The sequence below is a fragment of the Microcebus murinus genome, chromosome 3 (genome assembly GCF_040939455.1).
Source record: "Microcebus murinus isolate Inina chromosome 3, M.murinus_Inina_mat1.0, whole genome shotgun sequence".
Lineage (NCBI taxonomy): Eukaryota > Metazoa > Chordata > Mammalia > Primates > Cheirogaleidae > Microcebus > Microcebus murinus.
The window spans coordinates 59,124,238-59,140,770 of NC_134106.1; the positions used below are offsets into that span (position 1 = coordinate 59,124,238).

The 16,533-nt window shown below is 49.6% G+C and overlaps 1 protein-coding gene across 21 annotated transcripts in view; it reads left to right on the forward strand.

The window, feature by feature from the left end:
- Positions 1 to 16,533, forward strand: part of DYSF (dysferlin) — a 207,992-nt gene that overhangs the window by 31,203 nt on the left and 160,256 nt on the right. For all 21 annotated transcript variants that reach the window (XM_012750073.3, XM_012750078.3, XM_012750081.3 and 18 more), the window contains exon 4: positions 10,369 to 10,474. In XM_012750073.3, coding sequence (XP_012605527.2) covers positions 10,369 to 10,474 — 106 coding nt within the window. The remainder of the gene's footprint in view (positions 1 to 10,368; positions 10,475 to 16,533) is intronic.

A 16,533-nucleotide genomic window follows, 5' to 3' on the forward strand; every position in this document is an offset into this window, starting at 1 on the left:
ATATTTTTAGTTGGCCAATTAATTTATTTCTATTTTTAGTAGAGATGGGGTCTCGCTCTTGCTCAGGCTGGTCTCAAACTCCTGAACTCAAACAATCCTCCCGCCTCGGCCTCCCAGAGTGCTAGGATTACAGGCGTGAGCCACTGCGCCCGGCCTCCAGTGAACATCTTTATCCAAATGTTTTTATGCTATTTTTTTGAGGATAGGTACTTAGAAATAGGATTACTGTATCAAAAGGTATGAGCATATAAAATTTTTGTAGATTCTGCCAAATTTCTTTTCAAAAATGTCCTAATTTATGTCCACCAACAGTGTGCAAAAGTGGCTTCTAATCTCTTAATTTTGCTACCTTGATAGGCAAAAAAGAAAGATACCTTGTAATTTGTGTTTCCTTGACCACTTATAAAGTTGAGCATGTTTTCGTGTGTTAATTGCCCATTTGTATTAATATTTCTTCTGTGTGTGCCTATCCTTGTATGCTGGGTTGCTTGTCTTTTTCTTGTTAATTCATGGTGATTTTATATGTTTGGAATTTTATTAGGGATATTAACCCTTGGTCTAATGTGTGGAGGATTTTCTTCTCTCTGCTCAACACCTGTAGTTAGTTGCATTCTCACATGGGCACGGACATTCGCCTAGACTTGCATGTGTGCGCATACGCATTTAAACAGGCAGAACAGCAGTTTGCTGTTGCTAGAAGTTGGGGAAAGCAGGTGTAAGTGCAGCCTCTGGCATTAGCAAGCTGGTTTGGCAGACTGGGTTCTGGAGTCCCCAAGTCCTCAGAGGCTGTTTTGGGCATTTACAGTTCCTTATCCCATTGTTCTCAGCAGGCTCGGAAGCGTTGACCATATCCTTATGCTCAAGGATTTTTATGACTATATTTTGCCCTGGATTCTATCCAGGACATCCGTGTGGTTCAGAATAATTTTTCTTTTGTCTTTCTCTAGATTGAAGTGTAAAACTATTTAGAGTTCTCCTTGGGCAGCCCCTGGGGAATCAGATACTGTCAGGAAGGCTGCCAGGCGGGCTTGGGTGTGGCATGTCCTGATCCCTTTTCCTGCCCCTCATTGCCCGGCACGCGGAGTTGGGGCCCCCGAGCTCGCAGTGTTTCCTCCCCTGTGCCCCGAAGCCTCCCGAGGGGCTGTTTGTGTCTCTTGCTGGGACAGGGGCTCTCTGCCTTTCCTGTGGTGCCTGACTCACTGAATCTCATGAGGGGAAGATGCCACTGGGTCAGTGATGAGTTGAGTTGCAATATACATAGTTTTAATTGACCTGCCGTTTTCTTAGTTTCAAAGATAAAGGATGAGAAACTGACATGTGGTGACTCTTCTGGAGCATTAAAAAAAATTCCAATTTATAGAAAAGTTGCAAAAATAGTACAAAGAGCATTCATATATCCTTTGCTCAGATGCACTAATCGTCAACATTTTACTCCACTTGTTTTATTATTCTCTTTCTCTCTCTACCCTCTCCATTCTTCCCTCCTTCTTTCCCCCTCTTTCTCTGTCACCATGGTCTTTTGCCCCTAAATATTTCACTATATATTTCTTAAGAATGGGGTATTGTTTTTATATAACCACAACACAGTTATCAACTTCAGGAAATTTAATGTGGATACTGTACTGTAATCTACTGTTTGTATTCCAGTCCTGCCAATGGGTCAAATAATGTTTCTTATAGCAATCCCCCTTTCCCCCTTCCCCTAGTACAGGATCCATTCTACAATCTCATGCTGAATTTAGTTATATTTCACCTTTAATCTGGAACATTTCCACAATCTTTGCCTTTTATGACAATTTACATTTTTGAATAATACAATACCCCTACTTTTAAAAAATAGAATGCTCCTCATTTGGGATGTCAACCTAAAAGACAAAAAGAAGCTCTCTAAAATAGATTGGCCTTGGTGGCTTCGTGCCTGTAATCCTAGCACTTTGGGAGGCCGAGTTGGGAGCATTGAGGCAAGAGGATTGCTTGAGGCCAGGAGTTAGAGACCAGCCTGGGCAATAGCAAGATCCATCTCTACAGAGAAAGACAAGAAAAAGAAGGGAAAGGAAGGGTAGGGTAGGGGAGGGAAAATAAAATATATTTATTTGGGAATAGAGCATTGCAATGGGAATACACATGCCATAGTAAACTATGTGTGTAGTCAGGGGGGTAAAGGAAGACAAAGGTTTTAAAGAAAAAAAAAATAAAGAGGATTACACAATTGTTTTGAAATAATTATCCTTGGCTACAGAGGTCAATGACAAAGGTGACCCAGTCTGAGGTTGGACAGTCAGTTGCTGGGCAGACGTCCTTGCAGAAGTATTTGTTGTGTAAGGTTGCGATGGCCTTTGTGCAAGGTTGTGATTTTTGCAGTCTTTTTTTTTTTTTTTTTTTTTGAGACAGAGTCTCACTTTGTTGTCCAGGCTAGAGTGAGTGCCGTGGCATCAGCCTGGCTCACAGCAACCTCAATTTCCTGGGCTCAAGCAATCCTACTGCCTCAGCCACCCTAGTAGCTGGGACTACAGGCATGCGCCACCATGCCCGGCTAATTATATATATATATTAGTTGGCCAATTAATTTCATTCTATTTATAGTAGAGACGGGGTCTTGCTCTTGCTCAGGCTGGTTTCGAACTCCTGACCTCGAACAATCTGCCCGCCTCAGCCTCCCAGAGTGCTAGGATTACAGGCGTGTGCCACCGCGCCCGGCTTTTGCAGTCTTTTTTGATAGAATTTGTTTTTAATTTTTATTTGTTTATTTATTTCATGATACTTGACATCTGAATTTTTTTTTTTTAATCAGGCATACAAACATGAGAACCTTCTCTTCATGGCCTTTCCTGGCTCTATTTGTCAGGATTTTCTTAATATTAGTGACTCCATTTTGATTCTGACAACTTTCACAGGGCTTTGTCTGGCGTTTTCTCAGGATTAGATGCATGATTGGACTAGGTACTAATTCCCGGCCAGAACACTGCCTTAGTGAAGCTGTGTCTGTCTCAGGATCTGGAGGTGTATGAATGTCCCTTACCAGGGATGTTAATTTCAATCCCCTGGTCAGGATGTTGTCTGATTTTTCCACTGTATATTTACTGTTCTTTTCTTCCCCCTTGAAGTCTGTTAAGAGATACTTTAAGACCCTGTAAATACCCTGCTTCTCATCAAAATGTCCCCCTAGATTTAACACCCACAGACGATGCTTGCCTGTTCCTGGCACTGTGCCCTGAGGACCCAGCTTTCACTTGAGCCTCACCCCTGACCTCAGGGCCACTCTCAGAGTTGAAAGACCTCTGGGCCATTAGGTTAGGTGTCCCATCTCCTCCCTCCTTGACGGAGAGTGCTGGAGTGAGGAGAAAGCTCCTTCTGGGGCTGTGTTATTCTTTTATGAAATCCTTCCTTCAGACAGGCTTGGTGGCTCACGCCTGTAATCCTAGCACTTTGGAAGGCCAAGGCAGGAGGCTTGCTTCAGGCCAGGAGTTCCAGATCAGCCTGAGCAAGAGCAAGACCCCATCTCTACAAAAGAATAGAAAAATCAGCCGGGCATGGTGGCACTCGTCTGTTTTGTCCCAGCTACTCAGGAGGCTGAGGCAGGAGAATCGCTCAAGCCCAGGATTTTGGGGTTGCTGTGAGCTATGATGATGCTACTGCACTCTAGCCTGGATGACAAGCAAAATAAAAAAGAACGGCCTTTCTCCCTGAAATTCTCATGGTCTTATTTCTATTCTACTATCAGGAATGACCAAAAAGAAATCTAACCTCTAACTTGTGGTAGTCCTTCAAGTCATAACCTAATGTGACTCCAATTTGGTGGGATAGAAATGTGCAGAGAACAGAAAGATCCTGAGTGGGGTGGGGAGGAAGGAAACCAATATTTGCCAGGCCCTGTCTCTGCTGCAGGCACCTTGTCTCTGCTCCAGGGGTGTTAGGTGTGTCAACTGAAATCTTACCAGAACCCTCTGAAGTGTGCATTATTCCCTTGAAGCTCCAACAGTGGGAGTGGTTGTCCATTTTGTTCTCGACAATAGCCCTGGTACCTACAACAGGGCCTGACCCATGGTGGGAGTTCACTATGTGGAATGGATAAATGGCTTTACAGATGAGCAAACAGTCTCAGAAAGGTCATGTAACTTGTGCTTGGCTGCACCGCTGTCAAGCAGCAGAGCTAGGTTTCCAACCCAGGTAGGGATGACTTGAGGGCTCTTACTATTAATCACTGAATGATAACTATTTTCTTGGGGAAGATAGTCGAGAGGAAGAACATTGTCAAAATGTTGCTATAGGTGGAAAGGTACAGTTTGAAAATATTGGATTGGTTGTGACACTCTAGGGTCGCTACCTGGGATGTCCCATGAACCTAATAAAATAGAAGCTACCAGCCTTCCTGGGTCACCTTCCTTTGGGGTATTTGGGGGAAGGTAGCTTGTGTCTTGTCCACTCGTGGTCAGTCTAAGCTGCACCCGCTTCTCCTGTCTTCCTGCCGCTAATGCTGTTCTTGGCACCTGGAGCTGTTGTCCTCTGGGCTGCCCCAGCCTGGGCTCCTGCACACCCTCATTCTTCAGCTCACAGCACCACTGGCTTAGGGGAGGGCCTGAGGTAACTCAGGGGGGTCTGCCACCCCCTGCAGGCATGGAGGACACTTTCACTGGCTCTTTTAGGGATCCTCAGCCGCCCCTCTGCAGGGCTGCCTCTGTCTGACCCACTGGCTTCTCCAGGGGTCTCAGCTGCCATGGCGGCCATGCCAGACCTGCACCCCACACTGGGCCCTCCTCTCCCGCTCTCCTCCCTGTCTTAGGGCCCAGCCTTCAAGGCCACCCCTGAAAACTCCAAATGCTATCCCTGCATAGTATAGACTACTAGACCTCCCAAGCTCCTCTTCGTATAAGAGATGAACCCACCTAAAAAGTACAATTAAAAGCTTTTTAACATGCTCACTCATCCCTGATCTCCTCAACGAAGGACTAGCAGGTTAGTATTTTAAAATGTAGGTGTTATTATTATTCAGGTATGCTGAGGCCAACAGATCAGGAGGTGATTGCCATTGAAAAGGTGTTTGTCACTCATGGTTCCCAAGAGGAGGGGACACCTTCACTGTGCTGGGCCACCTGGGGAAGCGCCAGGTCAGGCAGGCGGCAGAGGGGGTGAGGGGAAAACGTCACAAGAGCCTTTATTGTGGTTTCTGCAGGACGGAATGGGCTAGGCAGGGTAAGCAGATTTAGGATTGACTAGTTTGGATAATTTCCGTGGGCTCTGGGATATAAGAGGGTGTCCTACAATGCTGCTGGCTGGCCCTGGGGTGATTAGGGCAGGGGACTACTGGCCCTGAGTGTGAGAGCCCAGTGGAGGAGCTGGTGGGGTGAGGGCTCAGATCAGCTGGTTTGCGTATGAAAAGTCTGCTCGCAGGGATGTGGGGTGGGGTGGGGTCTTTACTATCTCTAGGAGTTGGCTAGCTCTGGGCAGGGCAGTCCTTCCAAGGCCAACAAAGCCCAGATGTCAAAGCATCAGCAATACAAAAAACAAAAAGGAATGATTAGTACAGCTTAAACTTTAAAAACTTTTTCCAGATTTTTTTTTTAAAGTTGAAACAGATCAAATTTATAAATTTATTCCTGGGCTCCCCTTCCCATGGATTAAGCAAACCAAACACCTTTTTGTTTCTTTCGTGGTACACCCATGGGGCTCTGAGGTGTCCCAGGAGGTTCAGCATAGGGTTCAAAGCAAAGCCTTTCGAGGGAGGCTCTGCCTGCCTTGTTATCTGTGTGAAATCCCAATCCCAATGTCCTTGCCTGTGAGGTGGACTGAACCAGTAACAGTACCTACCCCACAGGACTAGAGTCCATTTAAACGAGCTAGTGTATGTGAAGCGCTGAGCACTGTATCCAATATATACTCAGCTAACAGGAGGGTAACTATTATCAGAATGTAAGTCCCATGAGGTCAGAGACTGTTTTGTTGGAGGTGCTAAATAAGTGTCTATTGAATGAACAAGTATTTTTGGTGTTTGTTTTTAAATTTAAGTTTTGAGTTGGTAAAAACTTGAAGGCATCATAAAAACAGAAACTATATTTAAAGATGTAGTGAAAATTCTCCCTGTCATCTTTGTCCCCAGTCTGTCCAGTTCTTGCTGTTCGCCCATAGGTAACTACTGTTCTTAATTTCTTATGAACTATTCCAGAGTTCTTATATTATTACGTAATCACCGATATAGATTCTGACTTTCCTCTTTTTTACTTAGTAGGTAGCATAGTATACACGCTCTTTTGCACTTTGTTTTTTTTACTTAACAATGTATCTTGAAGATTTTCTATATAAGAGAGTGGTATAATTCCCATTAGTTTGAAAGCTGTGTAGTAGTCCATTATAAGAAAGTACTACACTTTATTTACCCATCTTCTATGATGGACATTAGGATTACCTCTTGTGTTTTGTTATTACAATGATATAATAAGCATTGACGTTTTAAAATAAAATTCTTTATATTTCTTTATGCTTCATTAAAATAAACTTACTTGGCCACCTGAATTTCCATCCTCCAAGTGCTGCTTAAGTCTAAGACGTGGAGGCCACCACCCCATATCTCCTTCCCTTCTCCAATACAACAGTAGCACTACTGGGTGATGAATTTGGGAACTACTGTAATTTAAGAAAAAAATTTTTTTTTCAAGATAGGGTCCCGCTCTGTTGCCCAAGCTGGCTGGAGTGTAGTGGTGCAAGCACAGCTCACTGTAACCTCAAACTCCTGGGGTCAAGTGATCCTCCTGCCTCAGCCTTCTGAGTAGCTGGGACTACAGGTGTGAGCCACAGCATCTGGCCATAGTTCTTTTTTCATGGAGGAAAAAATGTGTGCCTTATCAAGATGCCAGCTGCTTTGGCTTCTCCCTCCCTTCCCCCATGCAGATTCCTGACTTCTATTTCTTTGGGATGGCAGCAGCTCTTTCAGTCCCCACGCTTCTCCTGCCCCCACATTCCAGTGGCCACATTCACAGTCAGCCAAGAAAGATGACCAGTCTGGGGAGGCTGGCAGTGCCTGTGGCATTTTTCTACCCGTAGGCTGGGGAGGGTGGGACTGGAGCCCATGGGGGAGCCCAGGGGGCTTTCTTTCCCACTTACCAGGCTCTGGGCATCTAGGGCCTGTGTAACCCCCCCAGGTCCCTGCTTGCCTCATTTGACCCCCATGGAATCCTGTCTGTCACCAGCCAGGCCATTGGTTGGTGCTCCCTGATCACTGAGCCTGTGGCGTCCCTGATGTGCAGAAGGCACCTGGCCTGGGAGCCTGGGCCTCAGTCTTCCTCTCCAGATGGGGGTTCTGGGCCCTCTGGGTCTGAGGCCACTTAAGTAAAGCCAAGTCCCCTCCATCCTCTATGAAATGGATGGGTGAGTGAAGAGCTGGCTTCAGGGTTTCCTGTGATCAAGCCTCAGACCCTTCCTCCCTCCTCCCGCGTCCCTCCTCCCTGCTCAGTGCTTCAGTGCTGCCCATCCGTGGGAGGCTCTGAGTCTCTCTGACTCCTGTGAACTTGACCCCACAGCCAGCTCCTTGGGCTTCAGGAGGGGGGAGGGGCGGCCGCTGCCTCCAGCCCTTCCTCCTACAAGACAGGGAGCTTGTGAAGCCACCCTCCTGAGGGACTGGCCTCGGGCCTATGGCAAGGGTGGGGGATGGGGGTGCATTTCACGGCCCAGAAAGAGGTTTCAGGGAGGAAATAACAAGCAGTCAATCCTGGTGCTGTCTTTCTCAGCTGTCCAGAGGCAGCCCTGGCTGGCAGGGGCGGCCAATGCTTCCTTCTGCATTTCCTGCCATTGTTCCCCACCCTACTTCCGGGAATTCTCCCAGGCCTTGTACTGGGAGGGCTGGGCTGTCTGCTGGGGAGGCGGAGGTGGTCTGGCTTCCAGTCCTGAGGGCCCCCAAGCTGGAGCTTTGGCCACTGCCGTACAGCTGTCTGGTCAACCAGGCGTGCTGCCTGGCCTGCCTCCCACCTGTAAGGCTAGAAGCCCCAGCGCTCCAGGAAATTGCCCTGGGAATCTGAGGCCCGGTCCTCGGGCTGGCCATGGCATCCTCCTGCTTGAGCAAGTCACTTCTTCCTGCTGCACCCCAGTTTTCCCAAGATGGACAGGGACCAATTCTGGAAAGACTCTGATCTCTGAAGTTGCAGGGATGCGTGGGCCCTCTACACCTACTGTCTGGTCTTTTTGACATTGCCTGGCTCTCAGTCAACATGTGGGTGACAGGCGCCTCCCCCACACTGGCCCCTGGGATAGAGACACTCTAGGAGTCCCTGTTCCATGCTGTGAAGGCATCAAGCACAAATCAGTCCACCTTCCAGAAAATATGATCCTAGCATTGGGAGGGCCCTTAGAACTCTGGAATGAACATTAGTGAAGGGAGATCTCCCCTTTTAGCCCTTTTTTTCTTCTTTTTTTCCTTTTAGCCCTTTCTTTCAAGAAAGGTTAGAAAAATGGATGTTGAACATGTATCACGTGTTCAGGGTCCTGGCTAGCGAGGGAACCTGCAAGGTGACAGAGCCTGTTGGTTCCAAGAGTGATGGAAATAGAGGATTTTATTCTTGAACAGCTTAAATAAGCAGCTATTTTTTACATTAATTTTTTATTATGGTAAAATATGCATAAAATCTACCACTTTAACCATTTTTAAATATGCAGTTCAGGGGCATTAAGTACATTCACAATGTTATGCAACCATCACTACAATCTGTCTCCAGAACTTTTTCATCTTCCAAAACTGAACCTTCGTATCTATTAAATTATAACTTCCCATTCTCCCCTACCGCCTGCCACTGGCAACCATTGTTCTACGTTCCATCACTATGAATTTGACTATCTACTTCTTAAAAGTGGAGTAATACAATATTTATCTTTTTGTGACAGGCTTATTTCACTTAGCATAATGTCCCCAAGGTTCATCCATGTTGTAGCATGTGCCAGAAATTCACTCCCTTTAAAGCCCAAATAATATTCTATATGTATGTACCACATTTTGTTTATCCATTCATCTGCTGATAGAAACTTGGGTGGCTTCTACGTCTTGGCTATTGTGAATAATGCTGCTATGAACATGGGTGTGCAAATATCTGTTCAAATCCCTGATTTCAATTCTTTGGGGTATATATCCACAAGTGGAATTGCTAGATCATATGGTAATCCTGTGTTTAATTTTTTGAGGAACCGCCATACTGTTTACCACAATGGCTGTACCATTTTCCATTCCCACCAGCAGTGCACAAGGGTTCTAATTTCTCCATGTGCTGGCCAACACTTGTTATTCTCTCTCTCTCTTTCTCTGTGTGTGTTTATAATAGCCATCCTGATGGATGTGATATGGTATCTCATTGTGAGTAACCCGTTTGCAAAATCAGCTGATTAGGTAAAGATTGCACTTTTATTTCATAGGGTCATAAAACTCCGTATTCAAACCAGTTTTTATGGAGTCCAGAAAAAGGATGATCCCAGATAACAGATGTGCTATTTATCTATTAGGAAAAAAAAACTTAAGAAGTATACCTGTGGCTGTTCATTGGACTAACAGGGCCTCGTGCCCTGACAGCCATGTGCGGATGGGTTTGGTTCCCAGGGAAGCAAGCAGGAGGCAGAGGCAGGTACCAGGTGACAGGTCCTGCCTGACACGGCCACTCCCTGCTGCTGGTCTCGGGCTGCGCTGCAGAGGCGCCCGCTCTTAGCTTAGGGAACACAGCCTCTCGCCTCTGCACTCTTCGGGGGGCCCAGTGCGGGCCATCGTGCTGGTGACCTACCTTCCCGAGACCCGTCCGTGTACGGGGCTCCTCCCCTCAGTCGGAAATGTGGTTTCGGGTGTGTGTGGTGTGGACCATCCTGGGCCTTTTTGGGGAGCGGGGCTTGTCTCCCTTGCCCTGCTGTCCTTTCATCCCTGTCCCCAAAGACAGGAATGGTTCTTTGTTTTTCATTTATAACCACTGCTGGCCGAGCCCTGGGAAGCAGTACGGACGGCCTGTGTGGACATGGGTTGTCCGAGCTGCTGGTGCCCAGGAGCAGAGAAGCTGCTGCAGCCTTCCGGGGACAGCGACCTGGCCACCTGGTGGACTGTTGAGGGCTGACAGGAAGACAACCCTCCCTCCGGCAGGGGAGGCGTGGCTGGGTCCTGGGAGGGGCAGAAAGGGTCAAGGTGGACCTGGAGAAGGGAAGGGGTCTCGTATCCCTCCCCCGTGCCCAGGTATTTCCCCGGGGGCCTGGCCTTCCGGGGGTGGCAGATGACAGTAAAGGGCAGGGTCCTAGGTGGCTGTGGTCTGGGCAGAGCGGCTCTGTCTGTGTGGCGGCAGTGGTGGTGAGGGGGATGGAGGGAGAGAAGCCAGCGTGCATCAGGCCAGTTTTCCACATCTAACTTTTCTTTCCTCTCAGGTTCCTGGGGGAAGCCAAGGTCCCACTCCGGGAGGTCCTCGCCACCCCCAGTCTGTCTGCCAGCTTCAATGCTCCACTGCTGGACACCAAGCAGCAGCCCACGGGGGTAAGTGCCCATTAGCCTCTGCCCTAGGCCAGTTTCTGGTCTGAGACCTTGCCTGGTGGCTTCCCTTTTTGTACCTTGACATTCTGACCCCAAAGATGTTCCAAGTCCCGTTCCCAGGAACCAGGTGTGGCCTTCCCTGGCCAGTATTCAGGGTGTCCAGAGGGTCACTGGGCTGGGAGAGATGGGAGGGATGGGGAAGGGACCCCTGGGCCCCTCTGCAGTGCTCAGGTCAGCCTTGCCTCGCACCAGCTTGGCCTGCCCCTGGGTCCTGTCCTGCCTGCCTGGCCACCTCCTGTCCCCAATTCCTGGTCAGCCTTGGCTATGGCCTGCCTAGCCAAGGCAGACCACCCTCCTTCACCACCTAACCCTCTTCTCCAGATTTAGAATATCTGAGCCATTTGGGTCACAGTTCACAAAAGAGGGAGACGGACAGCCCTCTCCTCTGCCCAGGGGACCCTGTTCCCTCTCCCCCATTGCCCTTCCCGTCCCTCCCCAGCTGCCTTCGTGGTGCTCTCCCAGTCCCAGCAGGCAATTCCCAGCCTCATCTCTGCTCCTGTTATTTTTAGTGAGCTAAATATACCCTGCAGGGTTCTTTCTTCCGGGTCTGTAGAATCCCTGACCTTCCCTCTGGGTCAGCCCTGATTGGAAATACTTCCTCCCAGCGAGGCCTGGGGGACTCTGGGCCCTGAGCTCTCTTGAGGTCCCCCCCCCGCCGCATTGTGCTGTCGGGGTGTGTGGGTGTGTGTGAGGTTGGCGCCCTTAGCAGGTTGGGTGAGTCAGGAAGTGGCCAGTCTGGGCAGAGCTCTGAATGGAACCACGCTGGCACAGAGGCCTAGAGTGTCACACAATGAGTGAACGTCCGAGTGGGGACACAGATCAGAGGCGCGTCTCCTAAACTCTCAGGCTCCTGGCTCTCTGGGCTCCTAGTCTGCTGGCCTCCTGAGGCTGCCATTTGCCCCCAAGGGGCTTAGGCCAGCAATGGCTGGCACGCTTCCTCCATGGGAGCTGCCACTTCTGGAGGAGCTTTTCAGTTCCCAGACAGTGCTCACTGGCAGCACGTGCTGGTTCAGTGCGGCGTTCACTGAGCCTGTCTCTGTCACCCTGTGAGTCCCCTCTTGTCCTCCCTTTGAGCTCTCCAGTCTCCCAAAAACTCCCTGTCGTCAAGGAGGGCTCCCAGGACCTCTGGAACTGCCCCTTCAGGGGTCCTGGAGAGGGTCGTCCCCAGACCTAAAGGCAGACGCTGGTGGAGGAAGCAGAGGCATCAAGGCAGCTGGCGAGTGGGGCGCTTGGGGTCAGGGGCTCTGCCTGTGCTTTTCCGTGGCATCCCAAGGCTGGGGCTGCCTGCCTAGCTGTGTGCCAGGCCCAAAGCCTCCAGGCAGAGTTACTCACTTCCTTGCTGAGACGTCAACATCCCTCCACTCCAGCCCCGCATGCACCCATGACACCGGTGTTTCCTGCACTTGCTCCCCTCCAAGCTCCAGGGCCATCCAGCCCCCGAGGCAGAGCTTTCTGCATCTGGGCCCTGCTCATGGGGCTCAGCGGGGCTGGTGACTGTCCCCCAGATGCCACACACTTCTCTTTTTTCTCATTGTTCCCACGCTCCACCTGGGCTTCATGCCCACCAGATGGGAGCCTGTTGCCTTCTCTTCCCCAGCCTGGGACCCCTGGTCATCTCCAGAGTTTGACAATCCTTCACTAGCCATGTCACCAAGAAGGGTGTCTGAGGGCCAGGAGATGGTGGATGGGAGAGGAGGGCTGAGCCCCACTTGGTTGAGCCCCCAGCTGAGTACAGGCTGGGAGTGGGGCCTCCCTCCCTGCTGTCCGGGAGGCAGTCTGCATTTGTGCAGGGTGCCCAGAACCCGATTCTAGTCCCTGTGGCAGCACTAAGTCACAGTGCAGCCCCAGGCTGCTCATAAGATCCTCTGGGCTGGGGCTTTCTGCCTGGGACCTGGGCTGTCTGCATTGCATTACATGCCCCAAGAATGGGGATGGTCAGAGGGACAGAGAGTCACGAGAAGCTGATTCTCACTGGCCGCTCCCTGAGGCCCAATTTCCAGGCTGGGCCCATTGAGCAGAGCATGCCAGCCACCCCCATTTGGTGGTAGCTCGATTGCCTTTAAGGGCTAAAGGAACCTGCTGGTGGAGCGGTGAGAGTGAAGACAGGGCCCGTGGGATCCTGGAAGGACTGAGAGGAGTGGGAGGGACTGGGACAGGCTGGGGGCCCTGCTGCAGGCTGGCCGTGGACTCCGTTGGCTCCTTGCTCAGTGTTCTCACCCAAGTCCCTTCAGATATGGCACGCTGGGCTGTGTGCTGTGGGAAGGTGCCAGATCTACCCCCAGACAGCCTCTAGTCTGGTGGGGAAAACATGGCCCTGTCCTGGAGGAAGCTCCAGACCAGTGTGGGTGCTGGAAACAGGTGGGAAAGAAATAACATACTCGCAAGTGCATTTGAAGAGCAACTCACTCATGAATGTTTGGATACATGATGAAAAACTATGTTGGAGTCACTTGAGCCTTAGAGTAAGGTTGCACCGAAAGCTGAGATTTTCTTCCTATGGGATCCACGTGAGCCCTGTGCTCTCCCAGACCACACGATCTTGGCCTAGAGCCCCCAGTAGAGTCCTCTTCAAGGCCACCCTCATCAAAGCCCCCCCAGCTGATAGCTCAGTTCCTCAGTCTCACACTCGCTGGGTGTAAGAGCACCAGCCATGTGGCAGGTCACGGGAGCTGGGGGACACTATGTGTTGGAGCAGGGAGCCAAGGTAGGCAGGCACAGTGCCCAGTGAGCCCCCGAGCTTCCCTCAGAGGTTTGGAGACCCTGCCAACCAACCCTGTGTCAGCCTAGGGCTGCATCTTACCTTCCCCCACTTCTGGAGGTTGTCTGAGGGAAGGTGAGTGAGAGCCAGGCCCGTACTTGGCCCTGCCTGTCTGCTCATGATGTGTGTGTTGGGGGGAGGTGGGAAGCTGGTGGCCAGCAATGTCTGGGCACAGTAGTATATTGTGAAGGTCCCAGGGCCTGATTGCATGACCTGTAGGAGGGCCAGGGCCTGAGGGCATCTGACAAGGTCATTCCCTGCCTTTGCCTTCGGTTTCTGGAGCCCTCTAAGCCTAGGGGAAGACAAGAGCCTCCAGAGTTCTGCTGATATCATTGACTGAGGGATCCAAGATGCCACACCTGGGTGACTGAGGTTACGCTGCTCCAGGGCAGTGTCTTTTAGTGGACATGTGATTGATAACGGCTTTGCAGTAGGATAGCACCGCCGTGTGCTGGGGTGGAGATCTGAGTAACTGGGCTGTCAGGTGGGGTACCTTCATGTGGAGGGCCTTGAAGATGGTCTCACTGGGGGTGCAAGGCCAAGGTCATGCGGTCTGAGAGAGCACAGGGCTCACACACGTCCCATAGGAAGCAAATTTCAGCTCTGGTTGTCTGGAGAAGGGAACAGGGCTGAGTTATAACTCAGGGTGGAGGCCCTGACTCTGGGTGGGGCCCACAGACATGGCCCCTTTCCCTTTAGATCCTCAGTAGGGCTGAAGGCCTTTGGTATTAACTGCCTGTTCCTGAAGCACGGTCCCCAGAACCCTCCCCCTGGTGGTGAGATCACTTCTAGATCCTGGACTCTAGAGCCTCCCAAGTTGCAGAGATGTCCCTGAGGCTCCTGTGGGCTGGCTCTGTGCAGGAGTCTCATTCAAGTGCCCGGAGCCATGGGGATGCTGTCAGTTCTTCAGCAGGGTGGTGTGAGGCTGTCAGTGCAGGAGCACCAGAAGCTCGGGGAGCCCCAGGAGAGGCTCTTCGGATTCCAGGGCAGCTGTTCCTTCCTGCTTCTTGCAGAGGGCTGCTCTGGAGCCCTCATGCCGAGGTGCCGGCACCAGGCCATGGCGCAAAGCAGTTATACTCTGGCGGCTCCACCGCCGCTCGGAGATGGTGTACAGAAGCCCCGGTGCAGTGTGGATGGAGTGGATAGGCCGGGTGAGCCCCTAGAAATACGAAAAGGTGCTTTTCAAGGAGATCTGGTCCCAGGGTCAGGGTCTCAAGGGCAGTTGAGGTGTGGCTCCTTCCAGTTATTGCTTCACTCTCCCTACTTCACTGGGGTCCACTCGGACCACTTGATTTAACACTGCAACTGGCAACCTCTCTTCTTCCCCTGATCCTTCTTGCTCTTTTTTTCCTTTTCCTTTTCTTTCTAATATACTCTATAATTTACATATTTCTTTTGTTTATTATTTCTTGTCTCCTCTGGCATGCTCAGAAGGACCTGTGCTTGGTTGAATTCTCTACTGCTGCCATCTTGAAATTCTTAATAATTTTTAATAAGGGGCTCCAAAGTCTTATTTTGCACTGGGCATGCGAGTTATGTAGCTGCTCCTGACCTCATACTGCTCCCGTAGGGTGGGAATTGGCGTGAGTGGGTAAGGGGCTTTCTTTGTCTCTGTGGAATGAGATTCCCATGGTTATAGCAGAAGCAGCTTTCTCAGATTTCTTTAACCTTTTATTTTGAAATAACTTCAGATTGAGAGAAAAGTTGCCAAATATAGTCGAAAGAGCATTTTGTCCTAAACCATTTGAGACGAAGGTGCCAACCTCCTGGCCCATCATCCTGAGCTTTGGTGTGCATCTCTCTGGTTAAGGACTTTCTCTTATAGAACCACAGCACGACCTTCAAAGGGAGGAAACTAACATTGATACAGACTTTCCGCTAATCCATAGATGCCCATTCAAGGTTCATCAATTTTTTCAACAGTGCCCTTTGTAGCAGAAGGATCCAATTAAGGATCATGTGTTGTGTTTAGTTGTTTTGTCTCTTTAGTGCCCTTCCATCTGGAATAATTCCTGTCTGTCTTTGACTTTTACAGCCTTGGAGTCTGCCACTTTTGTAAACACAGGCCAGTTGTTTTTTAGACTGTCCCTCAATTTGGGTTGGTTTGACGTCTCCTCGTGATTAGATTTGGGTTGTGCATCTTTGGCATGAATGAAACACAGTGGTGTTGTGTGGCTCTCACTGTACTCTGTCGGGCGGTATGATTTTGATTTGTTTCATGACTGAGCTGTGAACCTTGATCATTTGATTAAACTAGCATTTGCTGGGTTTCTCCACTAATTGATCATCTACTCCCCCTTCTAATGAGTAGGAATTTGTGCGATTTGTGACCCTGTAATATCTTGTTCCTCATCCAACATTTACTCATAAGTTTTAACATCCATTGTTGTTTCTTGATTGAATTAATTATTGTTTTGATGGTTGCCAAATAGCAATATTCTAAATCAATTATTTTGTTCTGCATACATCAGTGGCATTCCACTGTAAGGAAAAGCTTTCCCCTCTCCTATTTATTTATTTCAGTATGGATTCATGTATTTGATTCTATTCAATGGTTTAATCTTTTACTATCATTATTTATTTTCATGTTTAAATGGTCCCAGATTTGCCCAGTGGGAGCCCCTGAAAGTTGGTCTTTATGTTCTTTTGACATGTTTTTATCATTCATTGAGCATTTCCTTGCTTTCTGGCACAAAAAGAGTCCAGGTTTATCTTGTACCTTCTGTGCCCTAGCCTTGGAATTAGGTATTTCTCCAGTGAGCCCAACTTGCCTTTTGATGAGCAGAGGACAGCTACAAGATGGTTGCTAAAAATACAGATGCTCAGGGCCACCCCTATTGAATTGGCATCTCCAGGAACTGGGTGTGGCATCTGGGCGGGACCAAGAAGACACTTTTTCCTTCCAAGAGGTATAGGAGCTGAGGGTGCAGGCTCTGGCTGCTCAGGTGGCGACACCTAGTGTTGGTTTATGAACCTGCAGGGTTGGTTATGTCCATGTCTTGGATCTGGAACTTAAAGGGTTCTCAGTTGCCTTTGCAGGCCTCCTCCGGGTCTCCTGGGATGCTGAGCTGGCTCTGGCCTCTTTCCTCAGTATTCTGAGTCTTCCTGTAACTTGGCTTCCCCTTCTTAGGCCCCAATACAGAGTGTTTAAGCCTGAGACCTTTAGCCCCTTCAGTTTCAGGACAGGAATCTGCTCCAGGAATCTCTGGATATCCCTGATGTTACTCAGTAGAGTTGTGTGGTG